At 44.1% G+C, this 19,149-nt stretch overlaps 1 protein-coding gene across 10 annotated transcripts in view; it reads left to right on the top strand.

The window, feature by feature from the left end:
- Positions 1-19,149, top strand: part of ABCC10 (ATP binding cassette subfamily C member 10) — a 71,265-nt gene that overhangs the window by 43,841 nt on the left and 8,275 nt on the right. For 6 of the 10 annotated variants that reach the window (XR_015051485.1, XM_085855925.1, XM_085855924.1 and 3 more), the window contains 11 exons: positions 1,385-1,556; positions 2,030-2,128; positions 3,827-4,016; positions 6,556-6,621; positions 6,843-7,265; positions 7,371-7,488; positions 7,737-7,890; positions 11,458-11,801; positions 12,088-12,257; positions 13,353-13,513; positions 18,323-18,576. Coding sequence is in view for 6 of the 10 variants with exons in the window: in XM_085855925.1 (XP_085712051.1) it covers positions 1,385-1,556; positions 2,030-2,128; positions 3,827-4,016; positions 6,556-6,621; positions 6,843-7,265; positions 7,371-7,488; positions 7,737-7,890; positions 11,458-11,801; positions 12,088-12,257; positions 13,353-13,513; positions 18,323-18,576 (2,151 nt within the window). In the remaining 4 variants the exon portion in view is untranslated. The remainder of the gene's footprint in view (positions 1-1,384; positions 1,557-2,029; positions 2,129-3,826; positions 4,017-6,555; positions 6,622-6,842; positions 7,266-7,370; positions 7,489-7,736; positions 7,891-11,457; positions 11,802-12,087; positions 12,258-13,352; positions 13,514-18,322; positions 18,577-19,149) is intronic. The other 4 variants (XR_015051486.1, XM_085855926.1, XR_015051488.1 and 1 more) reach the window with 2 other exon arrangements.

The following is a 19,149-nucleotide window of genomic DNA, read 5'->3' as shown; positions in this document are numbered from 1 at the left end:
CTTCAGTATTAATATATAGATGAGTCTCATATCGATTAAACGCACGAGCTCCATTCAATACTTTAGTTTTTTTGTCTCAACGTTTCCATAATATTCATAATCTCCCTATCAAACAGCATTTCTGATTATACACCGCCTTTTAAAGCATCACAAATGGATCTTGCGGGTCTTACATTCTAGTAATTGCTTAAATTGCGAACCACTGACCCGCATACAAATATCAGTGTTTACCTCCACCACCGAAGGTGGACACAGGTTGTTTTCCCCCTCGTTTGTCTGTCTGTGAGCAGGATATCTCAAAGTTGTGGACAGGTTGGCCGTGTGACGCGAGATTACGAGAGATTTTTTTAAAGTGGTTCTTCACAATTGAGAGATGTGACCAAACTCCCGATTTATATAGCGCGGTATCTGGAAGCGTTACGGACCGATTCAAACAAAACTTGGTGGATGAGTTGGGTAGGTGACAAGAGCAAGGTGACGATGAGATATTTGGTTCAGGTCCGGCTCAGTGTGACCACTCCTTGGCTTTTTTTTCACAAGATCTTGGCGATTCGTTGTTCACCTTGGCGTCATGGTTATCTACAGGTTTTCTATTATCATCGCTTTTCCGAAACCTTGTGAATTCTTGGCTTTTTTTTCTTTGGCTCACCTTGGCATTTATGAAAATGAGTAGTGGTCACACTGGGCGGTGGTATGCGCTCTACCGAGTGCCGTTCTATTCTTGTACGTACGTTTCTTCGAACGGTTTTTTTTTTGACATTGATCCCGATTTTAGCACATTAGTTTCTCATTTCATTCTTTAGATCTCCGATTCGAATGTGGTCTTGTGGTTTAAAAACGACTGATTTCAAGTTTCCCCAAATAAAAAAAGTCTGGTGCTGTTAAATCTGGATTACGTGGGTTCCATCTTTTCGGTCCACGACGTCCTATCCACCTCCAAATGCATCGTCTCGTCCAAAAGATTTCACATGATTGTGGCATAATTTGCTGGAGCCCCATCCTGTGGACAGAATACGTTTCTCAATCACTAAATCGGGATATCATCCAAATAAGGAACCCAAATCTCTTGCGAAACCATGAGATAGCTGTCCCCATCCTGTCTGTGCCTGTTTGTGGTGAGAATGTTGAGGTCGTGGAGAGATTCACTTACGGCCGAATAGACTGTCCCCGTGAATTGTCATGCCGCGCCAAAAAATATTTTCTATGATTCCTGATTTTTGAAACACCCTCCACACTGATTCGAATAATAATACGGTCCCCAAGTCGGGAAAAGGAAGGAGTGAAATGAAAGGGTCGGTCCCTTGCGACGTGGACTATATATTCTGGATCGAAACCTGCAATCGTTGTGTTGTGTTGTGTTTTTGGGGGTTTTTTTTGTGTGCAGGCACGGAGGGGACGTGTTCGTCAGGAACCTACATGATGGATTTGGTTTAGCAAGCGAAGAGCCGTGGCTGCAACACTGCACCGTGCGAGATAACATCTTGTTTGGAAAGCCTTTTGATGCAAAGCGCTACTGGGAGGTTGTGCAAGCTTGTGCACTGACCGATGACTTTAAGGTTCGTAGATGTTAATTGGTGTGATTGAAGCCTTTTTTTTATTTTTTTTACACTGATATTGGATTTTGAAATGGCTGTCGATCCGTCCTGGAGCCGCATGTACGTTGCCAGGTAATGGTCGTTGTATTTCATATTCCAAAGGATTGTTTGCAGGAAGGTGAAACGTGATGTTTATATGATTATTATTTTTTCTTCTAATTTTACATCCTCCTTATTTATCTATTCATTCATTCGTTTATTCATTCATTCGTTTATCCATTCATTTATCCATTCATTTATCCATTCATTTATTCATTCTGCTCATTCACCTCCCTGAACTAAAGAGGAACTTATAGATTCTTTCCAAATAACCATAATATCATTTAGTGTCATGAATTTCCATTATTTTATGTTTTGTTGTTCGTGGTTTGTATCTTTTTCATGGACCTCTTCTGTAGTACACCAAGTGTGGTTCTGGTGTGTATTGTGAACAGGCATTGCAGCATGGAGATCACACCGAGGTTGGCGAGAGCGGTTTGACGCTCAGTGGTGGACAGAAGGCTCGACTCGCTCTTGCACGAGCCGTTTATAGTGTAAGGTCCAGCTCTCGCCCTGCATTGCTTAACTCTGCTTCTTCTTCCTCTTCTTCTTGCGTATGGCAGCTTGGCTGCCGGGTCACCATCATTTTGTTGGGGCACGGCTATGCCGCTGATGCTGTGCCCCTAAACCAGTACACTGGTACTCATTTCGGCGACCTCAAAAGGATGACAGGCTGAGTCAACCTCACCTGGCATTAATTCAGCATCCAACGGGGCTCAAACTCAGGACCTGAAGATCCCAAGCCAGCCACCCTAAAACCACTCAGCCAACACCAGGCATTTGCTTACCTCTCATTACCTACCTCAAATTCCTTACACACGTCGCGTATTGCTCTCATATCTGACAAACAGCTACCAATTGCTTGATTTTCATTTTTATGGCATAAGTTGTTGTTGATTGGCTCCGGTCAGTTCTGCACGGAGATAGCCGATAGTTCTCCCAGGTGCAACCCAGAGATCCCTCACATCTAAGATGTTGTTGGTGTAAGTTGGTCAATTTGGAAAGTTTACCCCCACCTCCCCCCCCTCCCCCACTCCTGGCCCCCATTTGCTGCGCATATTTCCCTTCCCTTTCCTTGCTGTGCTGTCTCCTTGCAAGTTTCTCTCATACACATATCGTTTGTGATGCACTGAGGAGGTTGTAAAATATTTAGTAATGACCTGATTGCATGTTTAAATATCTAAACATGCCAGTTCTACATTAATTAATTAAATAAATTAATTCAGCCCGACATGTCGATTAACATTTGAGGGAAAGCATTTTTAGCTCGCCTGTTCGAAGAACAGAGAGCTATAGCGATACCCCCCTGCGTCAGCGTGAGTGTGAAAATGTTAAAGTTTTTGGTGCAAGTTATTTCCTTTCTAACGTTTTTATCTACTACACTATTTTTTACTGATTACAATATACAAATACATATATTGCTTTAAAATAATTTGGATCAGACTTCACTGCAATGCTTTATAAAAAATATTATTCGACTAGTCTTTTAAAAACGATAAATGTATAAACAGGTGAGCATTGGGTGGTTTTGACACCAACTCTCTGGTTAACTTTAAAATGGAAACATGATTTTTCTGTAACCCTGGCCCTCATAATTTTGGATTTATTTGTGCCAAAGTGAATGCAGCCTGGAGGAAAGAGTGAAACAACAGCCTATGGAAGGTGGTTCCATTGATATGAGTAGCAAGGAATAAGAGTTGAGGTGTGTCGACAGCCTGGATTTTTGCAGGTTCATCAGGAGGGGGGTTACAGCTTTTGGGTTTTCATATCTTCTCGATATTCTCTTCTTTTGTTTCCAAAATCGACTCTCCGATATTGTTAGTTTGTGAAATGAAAACGTCGCAGTATTACTATTGGAAAGCTTCTTCCCTTAAGAACAGTGTAATTGAGAAATTCCATTTATTACCTCCACAACCGAAGGTGGACAGAGGTTTTGCTTTCACTCCTGTCTGTCTGTCTGTCTCTGAGCACGATGTCTCGAAGTTGTGGACGGATTATTACAAAACTTGGCTGATGAGTTGGCTAAGTGACAAGAACAAGCCGATTAGATTTTGGTCGTGTGACAAAGAGGAATAGTCCGGATGCAGATCCGGCCCATCAGTGGGATACAAAATGTAAACTGTTCAGCCTGGCGGAGGTATGCGCTCAACCGAGTGTCGTTGTAGTTCTTTGTATCTGTATTCACCTTGTAGGACAAGCCCCTGTACTTATTGGATGACCCCCTGGCAGCGGTGGACCACGATGTTGCACAACACCTCTTCCAGCATTGCATCATGGGCCTGCTTGCCAACCGCACCCGCATTGTTTGCACGCATCAAACGCAGTTTCTCGCTGCAGCGAACCATGTACTTTTGCTTCATGAAGGGAAAGGTATAAAATTTGGTAAGTGGCAGGAAGTCCATCTCTCATCTCGTTATTACATTGACAACTAAAACTGCAACGCATTATAATTTCTTTATTAAGCACCTTGGGCATTTTGGGGAGGGTTGGGTTTGGGCTGGTGCGTTTGGGAAGGAGATCAATTACTGTATCTAAAAAAATGTTTATCTTTGTAATCAATATTTATTTGCATCCAGTTGGTTAAAAATCTATGCAAATTAATGTATTTTTTTTTTTAATAAGAGCAAGGCTCATGGAAGAGCAAAGTAGATCTAGCAGTGGGACCAAACAAACAGGATAAGAGGAAAGGGAGCAGGGGAGGAAACGCTGAAATGAGCAAGTATGAGGGTTTGGTTAGGAAACATTAATAGGGGTAATAAAGATCATGGGTTGGGAATGGGGATGACAAAATATGGTGGTGAACTGCTTGCTTGAAGTCCTGGAGGAAAGAGTGAAACAACAGCCTCTGGAAGGTGGTTCCATTGATCGGAGTAGGAAGGAATAAGAGTTGAGGTGTGTACACAGCCTGGATTTTTGCAGGTTAATCAGGAGGAGATGATGACAACGGGATTCCAGCAATTGTGACTCCCAGTTTAACGTCCATCCGAGAGACGGCACACACATTGATGAATCACCCTGTCTGTGAAACCCCAGGATGACAGTTTATAGCTGGGTCGGGAATCAAACCCAGACTAGACAACTTGGAGTGAGCGTCCATACCTCTTGGCTATCCTGCCGTGATGTTGTAGGGTTTTCAGCCCTTAGAGTTGATGCTGAGCAAATGATTCTCAATCAAGTTCTGCCACCATTTATTCAAGGTTTGTATGACCAACCATCTTCCACAGATATAATTCCAAAGACCACACACCAACTGCTGAGCCATCCCCTCCCCTACCCCACCCCCGCCCCCAAGCGTGACATCACCTCCAGAAATCACATGTTACAACTCTACAATGTGGTGATTCATTGCTTTGTAACACTGAAAACTTTTTTTTTTACTCAATGTAATCATCAAATTGATTTTGCCTGCCTAACTCCAGAAATGTCCCCACGGAGAACTGAGCCACGGTATCGCCATGAAAGCTTGTGGAGATCGAAGCTTGAGTGGCCAAGTAGCTTAAACACTCAAATAAGCATTCCAACAACACCGATGAATAAACTTTTAAAAACGAAACATTACATTTTTCTGTTTTTTTTTTTAACATGTATTTACCTATGTTGAAGCGACGGGTCGTATAATGAAAGAAGATCTTACAAAAAGGGGAAATGTCATGTCGAATAAAATTGCACATTTTCAGTGGGTGGGCCGAGGTACCGCACGACAACGCGGGGCCAAACGCTGGCGAGTAGGGCCTGAACTTTGTTCAAGTCAATCGATATGTTCAGTGACAGTGTGAATACGTTTGCAATGTATGGCCATGGATTGGAAACGAACAAAGAAATTGCTTGTGGAGCAAGCACTCCCACAAAAGGGTTGATAAGGAACGGCTGGCGTGGCAAGTAATTACTATAATTATTGGTTATTATAATAAGCCAATTATAATTAGTGATCGGTCATATCAACACCGTGCATCCAGAGACGCTCGGAATGTCAAGCATTGTCCGAATTGGACAAATGAACACACTTTTAGCAGTCGGAACTGCTGCTAAGTTCAATTCCTGTGTTTAAATTTCGAAATTCGGTTGAGATTGAGATTCTGGAGTTTATGGCATGTGCGGAAATGAAATGAAGCCACGAACACTGGTGTCTCCGAACATTAATAAGCATTCCAATGTTTCCAGCGATTCATAGGTATGATGATCAGGCATTCAATGATATGAGTGAGGAAAATGAAAAAAAAAAAAAACTTTAAAGAAACCGTTGTGGCCTGTTGCAAGTCAAGGCATTGTTGAGCAGGCGAAAAAAAAGGTGAATTAACACCCCAGCGAGAGAGACCGAGGTAACCGAGGATGAGCCTTGATAAAGGATATAATTAAATAAGGCCATTAATTATCTTCAAAAGGGGTGTTTAAATTAACCCATGCCTTCCCTTGGCGTTCCCTTCGTATGCACGCAAAGTTTGGGGCTGCTAGGTTTCATGGTTTTGGAGTTATGGAGACGTACATATGGACGGATGGACACACACTGACATTTATTAGTATGGATGTGTTGGAGTTCTGAAGAGTATATTTACAGTATTATTTCACAACCTCACCGAATCAAGGCAGAAGCTAATTAACTGATTCTGTGGCTTTCAATGTCTTGTCAAGCATCAGTCATTGAATTGAAAAACACAGTGGTTGTTTATGGGATTCATCATTATCTTCTCAAATACTCCTCCGGACCACAAGATCGAGAATCCTCATCTGCAACCTCGAGCACGAGACAACACTTGTATCCTGATGTTTTGTGTTCCTCTACCACCTTCACAGATGTGAAAGAGCAAGACGTTTTTAACCAGATGTTAAATTCTCGGTTTACTGTGACCCATTGAAACCCAAACTCTCTGTTGGATTTATTGAGGGAGATTACATTGTTTGGTCATTGCTCTTCTCATTCAAGGTTCCCCTCAAGATGTCCTCCCTCTTGCTGAGCATCGGGATGCTGAGCTCCAGATTAAAAAGCCAGGTATTAATGAACTGTGTGGATGCTCGACCAGCACTTTGCCACCACTTTTCCACATTCATCTCGATGTACACTGTGCCTTCTCCTCGGCCCACTCCGAACACGGCAGGAGTTTCTCACCTCGGTCCTTTTGTGTTGTGCCACCCACCCTTCCCCTCTTCCTGACAATTATATGCCTGTTAGCTCGTTTTGAGATGCTTTCTAATCTTTCTCATGTTTTTCAGATGACAAAACTGGAGAAGATGATATTGGTAACAGCTCTCAGCAAATGGAAAATGAGGGCCGGAAGAAAGGGCAGAAGCTCGTGGAGGAGGTGGGAGAGGGTCTTTGTGTGGAGATGGGAAGAAGCAATCAAAGACGGCTGTTGGCAGGAAGAGGTTTAATAAGTGGAAATGTTGAAACGGAAGATGAGGGGAAGGATTGCTTAATGGAAAGTGTAGATTTGGAGGTGAAAGAGAGAGGGGAATTGCTGGACAACAGGGCTGACATGCAGAGTGACGACGAGGAAGATGGGAGTGAGGTACAGCTGGTGGGGGCGGAGTGGCGAGAGGTAGGCAGTGTGAAATTGACAGTGTACGCAGCCTACTGGCGCGCAGTAGGAACTCCTTTAGTTCTTGTTGTGCTCTGCTCACTGCTGCTTATGCAAGGTGTGTTGGATAAAAATGTTAAAGCTCTCAATGTGTACTTTTGTTGTTTCAAAAACACCATTCGTTCACCTTTTGGGATTTTTAATTTAAATCTTTCATTTTCAGCATCAAGAAACATCACTGACTGGTGGTTATCTTACTGGATATCAAATACAAAAGGGAATGAAACGCCTTCTGTGGGTCACGAAAAAGTGCCATCCTACGCTCCTCAAAGTCACCACAAGTATGACGTGATGATTATGGTACATCTCCGTATCATCCGAGTCACAGCCGAGGCAGTTGATGCTGACAGACGATTGATCGATTTATTCTGCCGATTGCGCGTTGAGATATCATTTGGTGATGTGAATACATTGTTCGGTTGTTGTCTTTCTCAAACAAGATTGCACACTCTTTCCTCTTCCTCTTAGTATTGCAACTAATGTTCTCTTCTTTCTTCCCCCACCTAACCCCACATTTCCTTTGATACAGTCATACAGAGGATGTGCAGTTTTACCTGGATATTTACTGTGGCCTAGCTGTTGCCAACAGCTGCCTTACCTTGCTGCGTGCATTCTCCTTTGCATACGGCGGCGTACGTGCCGCGTCAGTGATCCACAACAAACTTATGTTCAGTATTCTTCAGGTATGTGATGGGGCCTTGATTGGGCCCACGGTCTTGAGGGTTTATTTTGAGTCAAGTGGTACTTTTTGTTCTCGTTTATTTTTATACACTTAGTGCAGGGGGAGTGTTTTAGGCAAAAACAAATTTTGGGATAAAAAATAAATAATTCAATTTCCCCCTTTTTAAATTATTATTATTAGTTTTTTTTTTTTAAATCGCTGTGTAGGGCCGAAGCTTTTTTTGATTAATGACAGTTATATTCAAGTGCACATACATATAAATAAGTACAAAACAATTGCCAGATATTTAAATACAAATATACCTCTTCCAGAAGCGGTCAAATTTAGTGGTTCATCTTTTTCTTCTTCCTGAACGGCGCCAGATTTATAGATCGGGGTCAAACTTTTAACCCAGAAACATCAACGGTAAATTTACTAGCATCCACTCAACAAATTCAACTTCTAAGGTAACATTTTTACAATGCCTCTTATCCAATCATCTATAGGGTGTTTACAAAGTCCCGTTACCCCCTCCACAGAACCTTATAAATTAATATAATGAACACATAAAAGGTATAAATGCAAACTATGAATTCACGAAACTTTTGTAGTCATGAAAACCAAAGTATTAACATGAATATATGTATGTATATACTACAGTACATTTCTCGATGTGCGAAGTGATTTTGCGATTTCTTGTTTTCGGGTCTCATAGTCACTTGACGGAGGCAATTCCACGGGTGGGGTTTCCACAAATCTCAGGGGATTGTGAGTTGGACAGGCGAGTATGACAGGCCATTTTGAAATCTCTCCGGAGTGCCAAAGTAGCTGCGTGAAAGGGAATATTAAATGATCCCCAATCCCAGAATCGGCTTACCACCCACATGCTGTTCTTTGTGGGTGTGGGGAAGTTTTTTTAGGCCTCCACAAAAAAAATATACCGGGCAACACCAGGTATCCCTGCTCGTATATTATAAAAACACCAGAGAGATTTTTGGCCCCTTTCCCTTATTTGTATCAAAATCCTTAATTCCTTCCTTCTCCCAACCTCACTTTGCTCTTTATGTACAAAGTATGTAGATAGCCTTTGTCTTAACTTGATGTTGAATGAAACATAATGTCCCTTCACGTGAAATTCAATTACAAAATCCAAGTTATTAATTAATTTATTTATTTTCTTGTCATTCTGATTAAAATATACCTTTCCATGATGAACAAATGGCCTTATGATGTCAGACTGTCTGATTCCAATTCAAAGTGCAAGTGGATAAGAATAGCACTCCTTCAATTTGTTGTGACGATAACGAGGAATTCAGATTCGAGATTTTAAACACTTTCTCTCCTCCAAACATCGCAGCCACAAACACTTAAGACCGACAGATTGCCAAAAGAGTGCAACATCATTATCCCCATGCTTTTTGAAAAAAAAAAAAAACGGGTGGGGGTGGTGCTGGGAGAGGGGGCGGGGGGAGGTTGGTACCTTTACAGGTGCCTCTCGTGAGCTCAAACATCTAAAATATCAGTTCCGTCTGTCTGTCAGCGTGACGGATGGTCAGACTATCTCCTCCGAAACAGTTGGGCAGAAATTCACCAAACTTGGTCATTATGATCACCACATGGCACGAAAGTACAAGGGCAGTATGATTTTTCCGCCACCCCATAAAATACCAAAAAATGCAATGACAGGCACATCTTAAAAACGTTTTTTAATTTAACTTTGTGTATGCAATCGGCAGCAGGGGGACGCATGAAATATGTAACAATGTTTTTGGAATTTAACCCTGGTTCACGCCCCAGGGGGTTGCAACTGAGGGTCACGGGTGAAAATGGATAACCCCCACCCCCCAAAGCCTCCTTCTTTCAAATTTCCAACTTTTCCTTCTTGAGAGTTTCCTTCTGCATCCATCTTGTAAATCAAATGCATCCTCCCCTGCTCCTCATTCCTCCCCACATCCATTGTTTTGTCCAAGTCTTCCTATATTTTGTCCTTCAACTCAGCAGTTAGCGTTTCGCCCCTCTCTGTATTGTTCCTTTTTTCCAGTTACATCCTGATCCGCTCTTCCACGAGCCTCGATTCTGTACAAAAAAACAGGAGAATTGTTATCCTTTTTGACATTAAAAAAAATTTATCTTTTGGAAATTGTAAAAGATGACAAAAGTGTTTTAGAAACTGGTTTCAATTAGTCTTTTGATTTTTTTTTTAAAAAAAATTACAAATTTTTGTTGATTTCTTTTGGAATTTCATCTCAGAAAACTGTTTTTGACTGGTAATTCTTGGTAGTGTGTCTCAGAAGTGCTTTGGCCCAGAACCTCCATAATCACACTACTTTTGAGAATTGGACTGATTTAAATTGTCTGTTGGATGTATGAATCATCACTTTGTTTGCTCTTTTATATGTTGGCGTGGTAGCCACGTGCTTCTTCGTTGTTATCTGTTGCAATCTCAGGAAGAAAAAAAAAATCAACTTGGCTCCATGTTTTTAAACATTATTTACTTTTGGCAAATAAAACTGTTCTGCCTTGTTTTTATGGTTGATCAACTTCACTACAACCATGAAGGTCGAGCTTTTTGCGGTTCATTCCCTTTGCTGTTTTTTATTTTTATTTTTTTTGAATACGGTTTTGATGGTGTTGTCCTGTGAATTGTTTGGGTTTGTCTGAGGATGGACTTGTTGATACTCCATCCACAACCAGGAAGAGGATTAACTATTCTCCATAATCTGTGCAAAACTTGGTGGTGTGATGCTTGGAGCATCCAATGCGAGTGGGAGATCGGTGGTTCAAGCCCTGGCCGAGTCATACAAAAGACATTTTGAAAACAGTACGTGCTGCTTCCTTGCTTGGCATTCAGCATTTTAAAAGTTTAAGAGCACGGCCATTCCCCAGAGGTTGGTATCCATGGGGGAGGAGGAAAATAGGACCATACTCTGTGCAGAGCGTTGGTGCTGCTGAAGCAGTCTCCTTGGCTATTGGACACAATCTTGGACGGGTCGCCACTCCGACACAGGATACCAGCATGTTGGCACTCATTTTGCCGACCTTGGAAGGATGACAGGCTGAGTTAACCACACCTAGTATTCAACAGCTGAGTGGGATTTGATCTCAGGATCTAAGGATACAAAGCCCACCACCCGAACCATGAAGCCAACACCAGGCATGGGGGGGGGGGGTGGGGGAAGAAAAGTCCTCCTTAAGAAATGCCCCGCTGAGTGCAGTGAGAAAGGCGGTGCCATTTGTTGTGATGTCGCTGGGACCCAGAGTGCCCCGAGAAGTGCCCCCAAGTTGGTGGCTGTGTCTGTCTCATCTAACAGTCCTTTGTTGAGGTGTGTGTGTGTGTGTGTGTGTGTGTGTGTGTGTGTGTGTGTGTGTGTGTGTGTGTGTGTGTGTGTGTGTGTGTGTGTGTGTGTGTGTGTGTACGTGTGTGCGCGCGTGTCAGCTTCACCACAAGCTTTAGGTCCTGTTAAAAAATTTTATTTTTGTGATTTCACCTGTGAAACTAAATATGCATAGTTTGCGGCTCGTCATTGGTTCCGATGTGGCATTAACTCACCTTGCTTGCGACCCACATGCTGTTCTACCAACTGTCTAGGCTCCCGTGTCTTTCCACGACGTCACACCGAGGGGTCGCATCCTCAATCGCTTGTGCTCAGATCTATTCACAGTGGATGATGCTCTGCCCTTCATCTTGAACATTTTCCTGGCCCAGTTGTACGGGCTGCTGGGCTCTGTAATCATCATGTGCATCGGTCTGCCTTGGATGACCCTTGTTCTGCTTCCGCTGGCCGGGGCCTACTTGTACACACAGCGGTTGTACCGCTTTGCCTCTCGTGAGCTCAAACGTCTGTGCAGCGTTACACTCTCTCCTCTCTTCTCGCACTTCTCCGAGTCGATCATGGGCTTGGCTGTTATTCGTGCCACAAGAGCACAATGGCGGTGAGTGATCTGCTAGGATTGTGACCGAGTAGGAATCAGGAGTTAATGACCTTCCCCGCAAGGGGCAACAAATTTAGGCCTTCGAACTAGACTGAATAAATGTAAAAGACGTTTTGAAGGTGATTGTTTTATAACCGGAGAACATCTTGAGCAGTGAAACTGGCGTTTGAATGTCTGAACTGTTTTAATCTCCACAACATTCTGAGCGCAATAAGGGTGGCGGGTTTCTGTTCATTTTTTTTTTTTAACTTGACCTAATTGTAAGAAATAAATTCAAAAACCACAGGTTCAAGGAGGAGAATGAGAGCCTGCTGGAAGTGAATCAGCGGTGCCGATTCGCTGCGTTGGCAGCTACCCAATGGTTAGACATAAGGCTCCAAATGATTGGAGTTTCTATGTTAACGGCGGTATCTGTTCTGGCCATCGTGCAGCATCAAGTCCACGTCGCAAATCCAGGTGAAGCTCGGGGACGTGTTGGGTTGGTAATTTTTTTTATTGAAATCACAAACGGGGTTCGACATTGTATGAAAGCATATTTGTATTTCATGATGAAGCTTTGACACATTTACAATTTGGTTTGATAAAATGTGTTTCTGAAGCTTTATAATTGTTGTTCCATATTCTAGCTTTGTCGTCTTTTTATTTTTTTCATACAAAGACCAGATTAATGGAAGAGCAACAAGTCTGAGGGAGTGGCATTGCACGGACAGGAGGACAACAAAGGTTGTAATGATGTGATGAATGACTGAAGAGGGAAGGAAATAACATCTTGCAACAAGATGGGGAGAGGCAGATGGGGAGGGGGGGGGTTATAAAATACAGCTGGTTTTCCTGAGCATGAGAGCTTATTGATGTATCCAAGGAACAGGAACAGGCCCAAAATGCTTTCTTGGGGTGCGATCAGCCTCTACTGGGGGACGAGAGGATTCTGTTGAGTTTCAGTGACTTTGTGAGCGGAGGAAGTCGTCAACTGGGAAAGTTTATGAATTGCTGTCCTCCAAGAAGAAGGTGATGAGAAGAGGACAAGCGAGAACAGGATTTTACAATACACTGATACCACCTGGGCCCATCGCCGAGGTAGAGTCAGGCTGGCCAGAATTTTCTCCACCGTTTTGGGTCCTCCTGAATTACCGAGCTCATTCACACTGCGTTTCAAAATGTTCCTTTATAAGCTATAGATTGCTTGCTGTCCAAAAATAAATAAATATTGAATCTCATGTATCATGTTTATTTCCTTTCTACTCATGTCCTTGATACTGCAGCCGTACGATCAATTAAAAGATCCGATATGGGTCATCTATTTACGGGGGATGTTTAAATTATAAAAAGAAAGGACAACAGAGAAGAGGACGCAAAAGTGTCAGAATAGAAGAATGGGTAGGGAAGTTATTTATTGTGAATATATAGGATAAAAAGGGAGGGGAGGAAAGTTAATTACCTTAAAAAAATTTTATAGACTTTTTATGGCAAAGGATAAAGGTGATTATGGGTTCAGCTTCTTGCGTTCCTTTCCTTCCATGTGACCCCTATCCCCTCTCCCTGCACTACTAGGTCTCGTCGGCCTCTCGATCTCGTATGCACTGAGCATTACGTCGTTGCTTTCGGGCCTCGTGTCGAGCTTCACACAGACTGAGATGCAGATGGTGAGTGTGGAGCGTACGGAGGAGTACACCACCAAGATCCCCCAGGAACCCCACGGGGCCCTTGTTCAGGTCAGTGCAGCTCTGCAGTCTACAGCTCTGGTCGGTTAGTTAAAAAAAAGTTTTTGATATTTTGTGATATTTTCATTCGTGTATTTATTACTAGGAAATACCACCTGTTGCGAAGCTGACGGGAATATTAAAGTGGGGGGGGGGGGGCAGAAAGAAAGAAAGAAAGAGAGAGAGGAAAAAAAAGACATGCGGTGGAGCGTTAATTACAATTCATACTGTTTCATCAAAATCATTCTATAACAGGAAGATGGAAACAAACTGTTTGAAATCCATTTTTCTTCTGGTTGTACTATAAACATGGCCCAGAGACAAACACCGACTGGACACAAAACCCGTCGGACACATCCGGACCCAAGCGGTCTGGAGACAAACACCGACCGGAGCCAAGCTGGAGAGAGATAGAGATGCTGCTGCACTGCATTGTAAGGGAGTAGAGCAAGGATGGGACAAAGAGAGAGGTGTATGGGTAGGGGAGTTAGCAGAGAGAATGTTACGCTTCATGAAAACACACACACACACACACACACACACACACACACACACACACACACACACACACACACACACACACACACACACACACACACACACACACACACACCAGTGCTTGGCCTATATCTGCAATTCTTTGGGAATTGGCAGGTTAGAGACATTGTGATTACCGACGACAGTACTAACTGTGTACAACTGAAAAACCTTGTGTAGCTTTCACCGAAACACAGTTACATTCATACAGACGTTTCAGGGAGATGTTCACAAACTTCTTCATAAACGGCTTGGAAATCGGGTGTTATTTCACAACTCGCCCAGGGTGACGGGGCACGGAGCAATGTCGTCTGTGCACCAATGTTCTTAAAAAATGCCTAGCCAAGTGTGCTGGATAAATTGGGATATACTATGATCACCAGGTATATCACAGGATGCAGTTTGGAAGGACTGCTTAATGTGATCTCTTCCCCCTCACCCCCCCCTCCCCAAAAGGTAGCAATCTAACTAACCAGCTGTCTTATATGGGTTCAATCAGCAATGGGGTCTGCCTTCACTAAAAGTTGGACCTGGGATCCTGGATCAGGAGTAACAGTCAATGATGTCATAAAATATCGAAATTTTGTTCATGTGTAGAATCTGGTCACATGGAAGCCCTCTCAATGCTGATTACAGTAAACACGTTTACACGTCATGTTTTTGGCTGAGGGCATGGCTGTGCCGCTGATGTAGCGCCCACTGTAGGTTAGGGCAGGAATTTCTAGCGTTTAGGCCCGATTTCAAGCAGTTAATGCGTGCAGATTTTGATGCGGTCAATACACCTTTATTATGCATCGGATATGAAGCTTGTGGCCAAGTTTTATCATAATTCAGAGGAATCTGTGAGGGGGTAGAGCATCACCTGTGGACAGGTGATTCTCGTCCCGATTACAGGGGAATTCACGCATTGCGTTCATCCAAGCCCATCCCTCGGAGCACTGCAGTTCGAGCAGAGAGTGGTCGGTTCTTGACAGAGGAGTCTGAAGTGAAGGCCCGCTGGGCCGGTTACTTTGAGCGGTTGCACCAGGCTGATCCCCCAGCTGTCGAGTTGGACGTCAAGGGTGTTACAATCCCTGTTGCTGACCCTCGAATCAACTGTGGTCCACCTTCGCTTGTGGAAACACAGGCTGCGGTGAATCCGTTGAAACGGGGAAAAGCTCCAGGGATCTGTGGCATCCATGCTGAACTTCTCAAGGCTGGTGGAAATGCTGCACTCGTGTCGTTGCATGCAGTTTTGTGCTCTGCCTGGAACACAGGCATCATCCCAACTGACTGGAAGAGGGGCCTTGTTGTTCCTCTCTATAAAGGGAAGGGTGATCGCCAAGACTGCAACAACTACCGAGGGGTGACGCTTCTCTCAGTGCCGGGCAAGGTCTTTGCTCGGATATTTCTTGATAGGGTTCGCCACCATCTGCTTGAGCACCAGCGTCCAGAGCAGTCAGGCTTTACACCAAAAAGGTCAACGATTGACCGTATCCTTGCACTTCGTGTCCTCACCGAACGCAGACGAGAGTTTCGGCAGGGGCTGCTTGCAGCCTATGTTGATCTCTGTAAAGCGTTCGATTCAGTGAATCGGGATGTCCTCTGGAGGATTCTTGGTCTTCGTGGGGTGCCATCAAAAATGATCGATCTGATGTCTGAACTCTACTCTGATGCTGAGAGTGCTGTGAAGTGTGGTGGTACCATCTCTGACTTATTTCCAGTTGTTACTGGAGTTCGTCAGGGGTGTGTACAGGCCCCCACACTTTTCAGCACTTGTATGGACTGGATTTTAGGGAGGATGTCGGAGAGATCAAGCTGCGGTGCATCGTTTGGGAATGTCAAGATCTCGGACCTTGACTTTGCAGATGATGCAGTCATCTTTGCGTAGACTTTAGATATCCTTTTGGGGGCCCTCGAGGTGCTGAATGAGGAGTCGGAGCCGCTGGGATTACGGGTTTCTTGGGTCAAAACTACGATCCAGGCTTTCGGTGACATCTTGGATGCTGCTGTCCTGTCTGTGTCTTTGTGGTGAGGTTGTTGAGGTCGTGGAGAGATTCAATTACCTTGGCAGTGATATTCATGTCCCTGCTGGCTGTGAGTCAGAGGTCAATGGACGTCTGTGTCAGGCCTGGGGAGTCATGGATTCACTGGATCATGGGGTGTGGCGCCGGTACCTGTGCGGGAGGACGAAAGTCTGAGTCTTCAGGTCCTTGGTACTTCCAGTCTTGCTCTATGGATGCGAGACTTGGATTCTGACCAAGGATCTGAGACTGAGACTTAATTCCTTTGGTACCAGGTTTCTTCGGAGAATCCTTGGCTATCACTGGTCGGATTTTGTGCCCAACGAGCGGTTGCTGAGAGACTCGGATGAGATTTGTTACCTGCATAGTCCATGAGCGTCAGTTGCGGCTGTATGGACATGTGGCTCGTTTTCCTGACGCTGATCCTGCTCACCAGATTCTCTCAGCGAGGGAGTCTCATGAGTGGAGGAGGCCAGTGGGCCGACCACGTGCCTCGTGGTTGCAGCAGGTTGACCATCATCTCAAGGAGATGGGGATGGGCCTGGCATCTGCCTGGGGGATGGCCAGATGGAGGCCCCTGGAGTACTGGCGGAAAGTGGACGCAGCGACGTGCTGTTCTGGCACATGCTCCCATACCTGACCTTTATCATAATTGTGTGTTTGTTTCAAGTGATCACGACTGGTGTTTCAGGCTCACTGACTTGCACTACATGGCCAAAAGTATGCGGACACTCATAATTAATGGATTCAGCTATTTCATCACACCCATGAGACAGGTGTATAAAATCAAGCACACAGTCATGCAATCTCCATAGACAAACATTGGCTGGAGAATGGGCCGCAATGAAGAGCTCGGTGAGTTTCAACGTGGCACCGTCATAGGATGCCATCTTTCCAACAAGTCAGTTCATTAAATTTGTGCCCTGATAGAGCTGTCCAGGTCAACTGTAAGTGCTGTTATTGTAAAGTGGAAACGTCTCGGAGCAACAACAGCTCAGCCGCGAAGTGGTGGGCTACACAAGCTCACAGAACGGGACCACCAATTGCTGAAGCACACAGCGTGGAAAAATAGTCCGTCGTCGGTTGCAACATTCACAACTGAGTTTCAAACTGACTGGAAGCAGCGTCGGTACAAACACTGTTCATCGAGAGCTTCATGAAATGCATTTTCATGGCCGAGCAGCCGCACACAAGCCTAAGATCACCATGCGCAATGCCAAGCATCAGCCGGAGTGATTAATCACGCTTCACCATCTGGCATTCTGACGGATGAATCTGGGTTTGGCGGTTGCCAGAAGTATACCTGCCCAAAAGCATTGTGCCAACGGTAAAGTTTGGTGGAGGAGGAATAATGGTATGGGGCTGGTTTTCATGTTTCAGGCTCGGCCTCTTGGTTCCAGTAAAGGGAAATCTTAACACGACAGGACACAATGACATTCGAGATGATTCTGTGTTTCCAACTTTGTCAACAGTTTGGGAAAGGCCCTTTCCATTTTCAGCATGACAACACCCCCGTGCACAAAGTGAGGTCCATACAGAAATGGTATGTCGAGATCCGTGTGGACGAAATTAACTGGCCTGCACAGAGCCCTGATCTCAACCCCATCAAACACCTTTGGGATGAATTGGAACGCCGACTGCGAGTCAGACATAATTGCCCAACATCAGTGTCCGACCTCACTAATGCTCTTGTGGCTGAACGGAAGCAAATCCCCACAACAATGTTCCAACATCTGGTGGAAATCCTTCCCAGAAGAGTGGAGGCTGTTATCGCAACAAAGGGTGGGGGGGGGGGAACATCTCCATGTTAATGCCCATGATTTTGGAATGAGATGTTGGACGAGCAGGTGTCCACATACTTTGCCCATGAAGTACACCTACGGCCACTGTTCGATCGCATAAGCTCAATTGAATGAAGTCCAGGTGAGCTAAAAAGTGCTGATCTGGTGCTTTGCTCAGGGAGTGACATCTGGGAGTAGTTTAGGTGCGAAGTTTGTACGGGGTTGGAAATTCGGATATCCAATCTGGTGTTGCCTCGTGGACGTTAAATACTATATGGTATGTTTTAACGAGTAAGCAATTGTGTGTCAGCAATTCGAACTATAAAATGCTCCTTGGCCTAACTTGTAAAGCAACATCGCCTGTATTCCATTGGAGTGCCGGGGTTGATGTGGGATAGACATGATGTAACAATTTTTCTTTGTACAGTTTTTCCTTGCATCTCTTCCTCTTTCCTTACTGTAATCTTTAAAAAACAATGCTTCTCCCACTTTTCATATAGGTGGACCTTGGATGGCCTACTCGTGGATCTTTAGAGTTTTGTGACGTTTCTTTCCAATACCGCCCTGGTCTCCCTTACGCCCTGGCTGGGGTTTCGTTCTCTATCCGACCAAGGGAAAAGATTGGTATCGTCGGCAGGACAGGATCTGGGAAGTCGAGCCTCTTCCTGCTGCTCTTCCGCATCGTGGAGTCACAGATTGGAAGCATTTACATTGATGGAATGGATATTGCGACACTGGATGTGTCCGAGTTAAGGTTGGCTGTAATTGTGTAAAAGTTTAAAAGTTGGATGAAACAGATGCTTCTTGGACCCTGAAATCATTCGATAGAACTGTAATGCATACACCAAGCTGACCTTTAAAATGACTGATGTAACTTCCCATTGGAATCATTTATTTCATTATCTTGCCAAAACGATTTGTTATATGTTAGATATGTTAGTCAGCTTGTATGTTTTTTTTTTATTTTTTGTCTGTAATCACGTATAAAAAATTCTGCAGAGCACAGTTATCATCGGAAATTTTTGTAACTTCACATATCAGAGGCCTATAGAGGTCCCTTTCAGTGCACAAAATTTTGAAGGTCAAGGTCAAAGGTCAAGGTCACTTTGGTGCAAATCAGGGGAGTCGACGAAACCCTTATTTTTTGAGTAATGTTGATCGGATCGTCTTCAAACTTCATGGGAATATAGTTTATGGTCTGGCGCTCAGCTGATTAATTTTTGGTGGCGATTGGCCTTGACCTTCATATGTTGTTTTTTTTTTTTTTGGTCTGTAATCACGTATAAATCACTTTGCAGAGCACAGTTATCATTGGAAATTTTTGTAA

The sequence above is a fragment of the Eptatretus burgeri genome, chromosome 15 (genome assembly GCF_056783735.1).
Source record: "Eptatretus burgeri isolate ZD-2024b chromosome 15, Ebu_testis_v1, whole genome shotgun sequence".
Classification (NCBI taxonomy): domain Eukaryota; kingdom Metazoa; phylum Chordata; class Myxini; order Myxiniformes; family Myxinidae; genus Eptatretus; species Eptatretus burgeri.
Note: the sequence above shows the minus strand (reverse complement) of the source record. Positions and strands in the feature narration are given on the sequence as shown.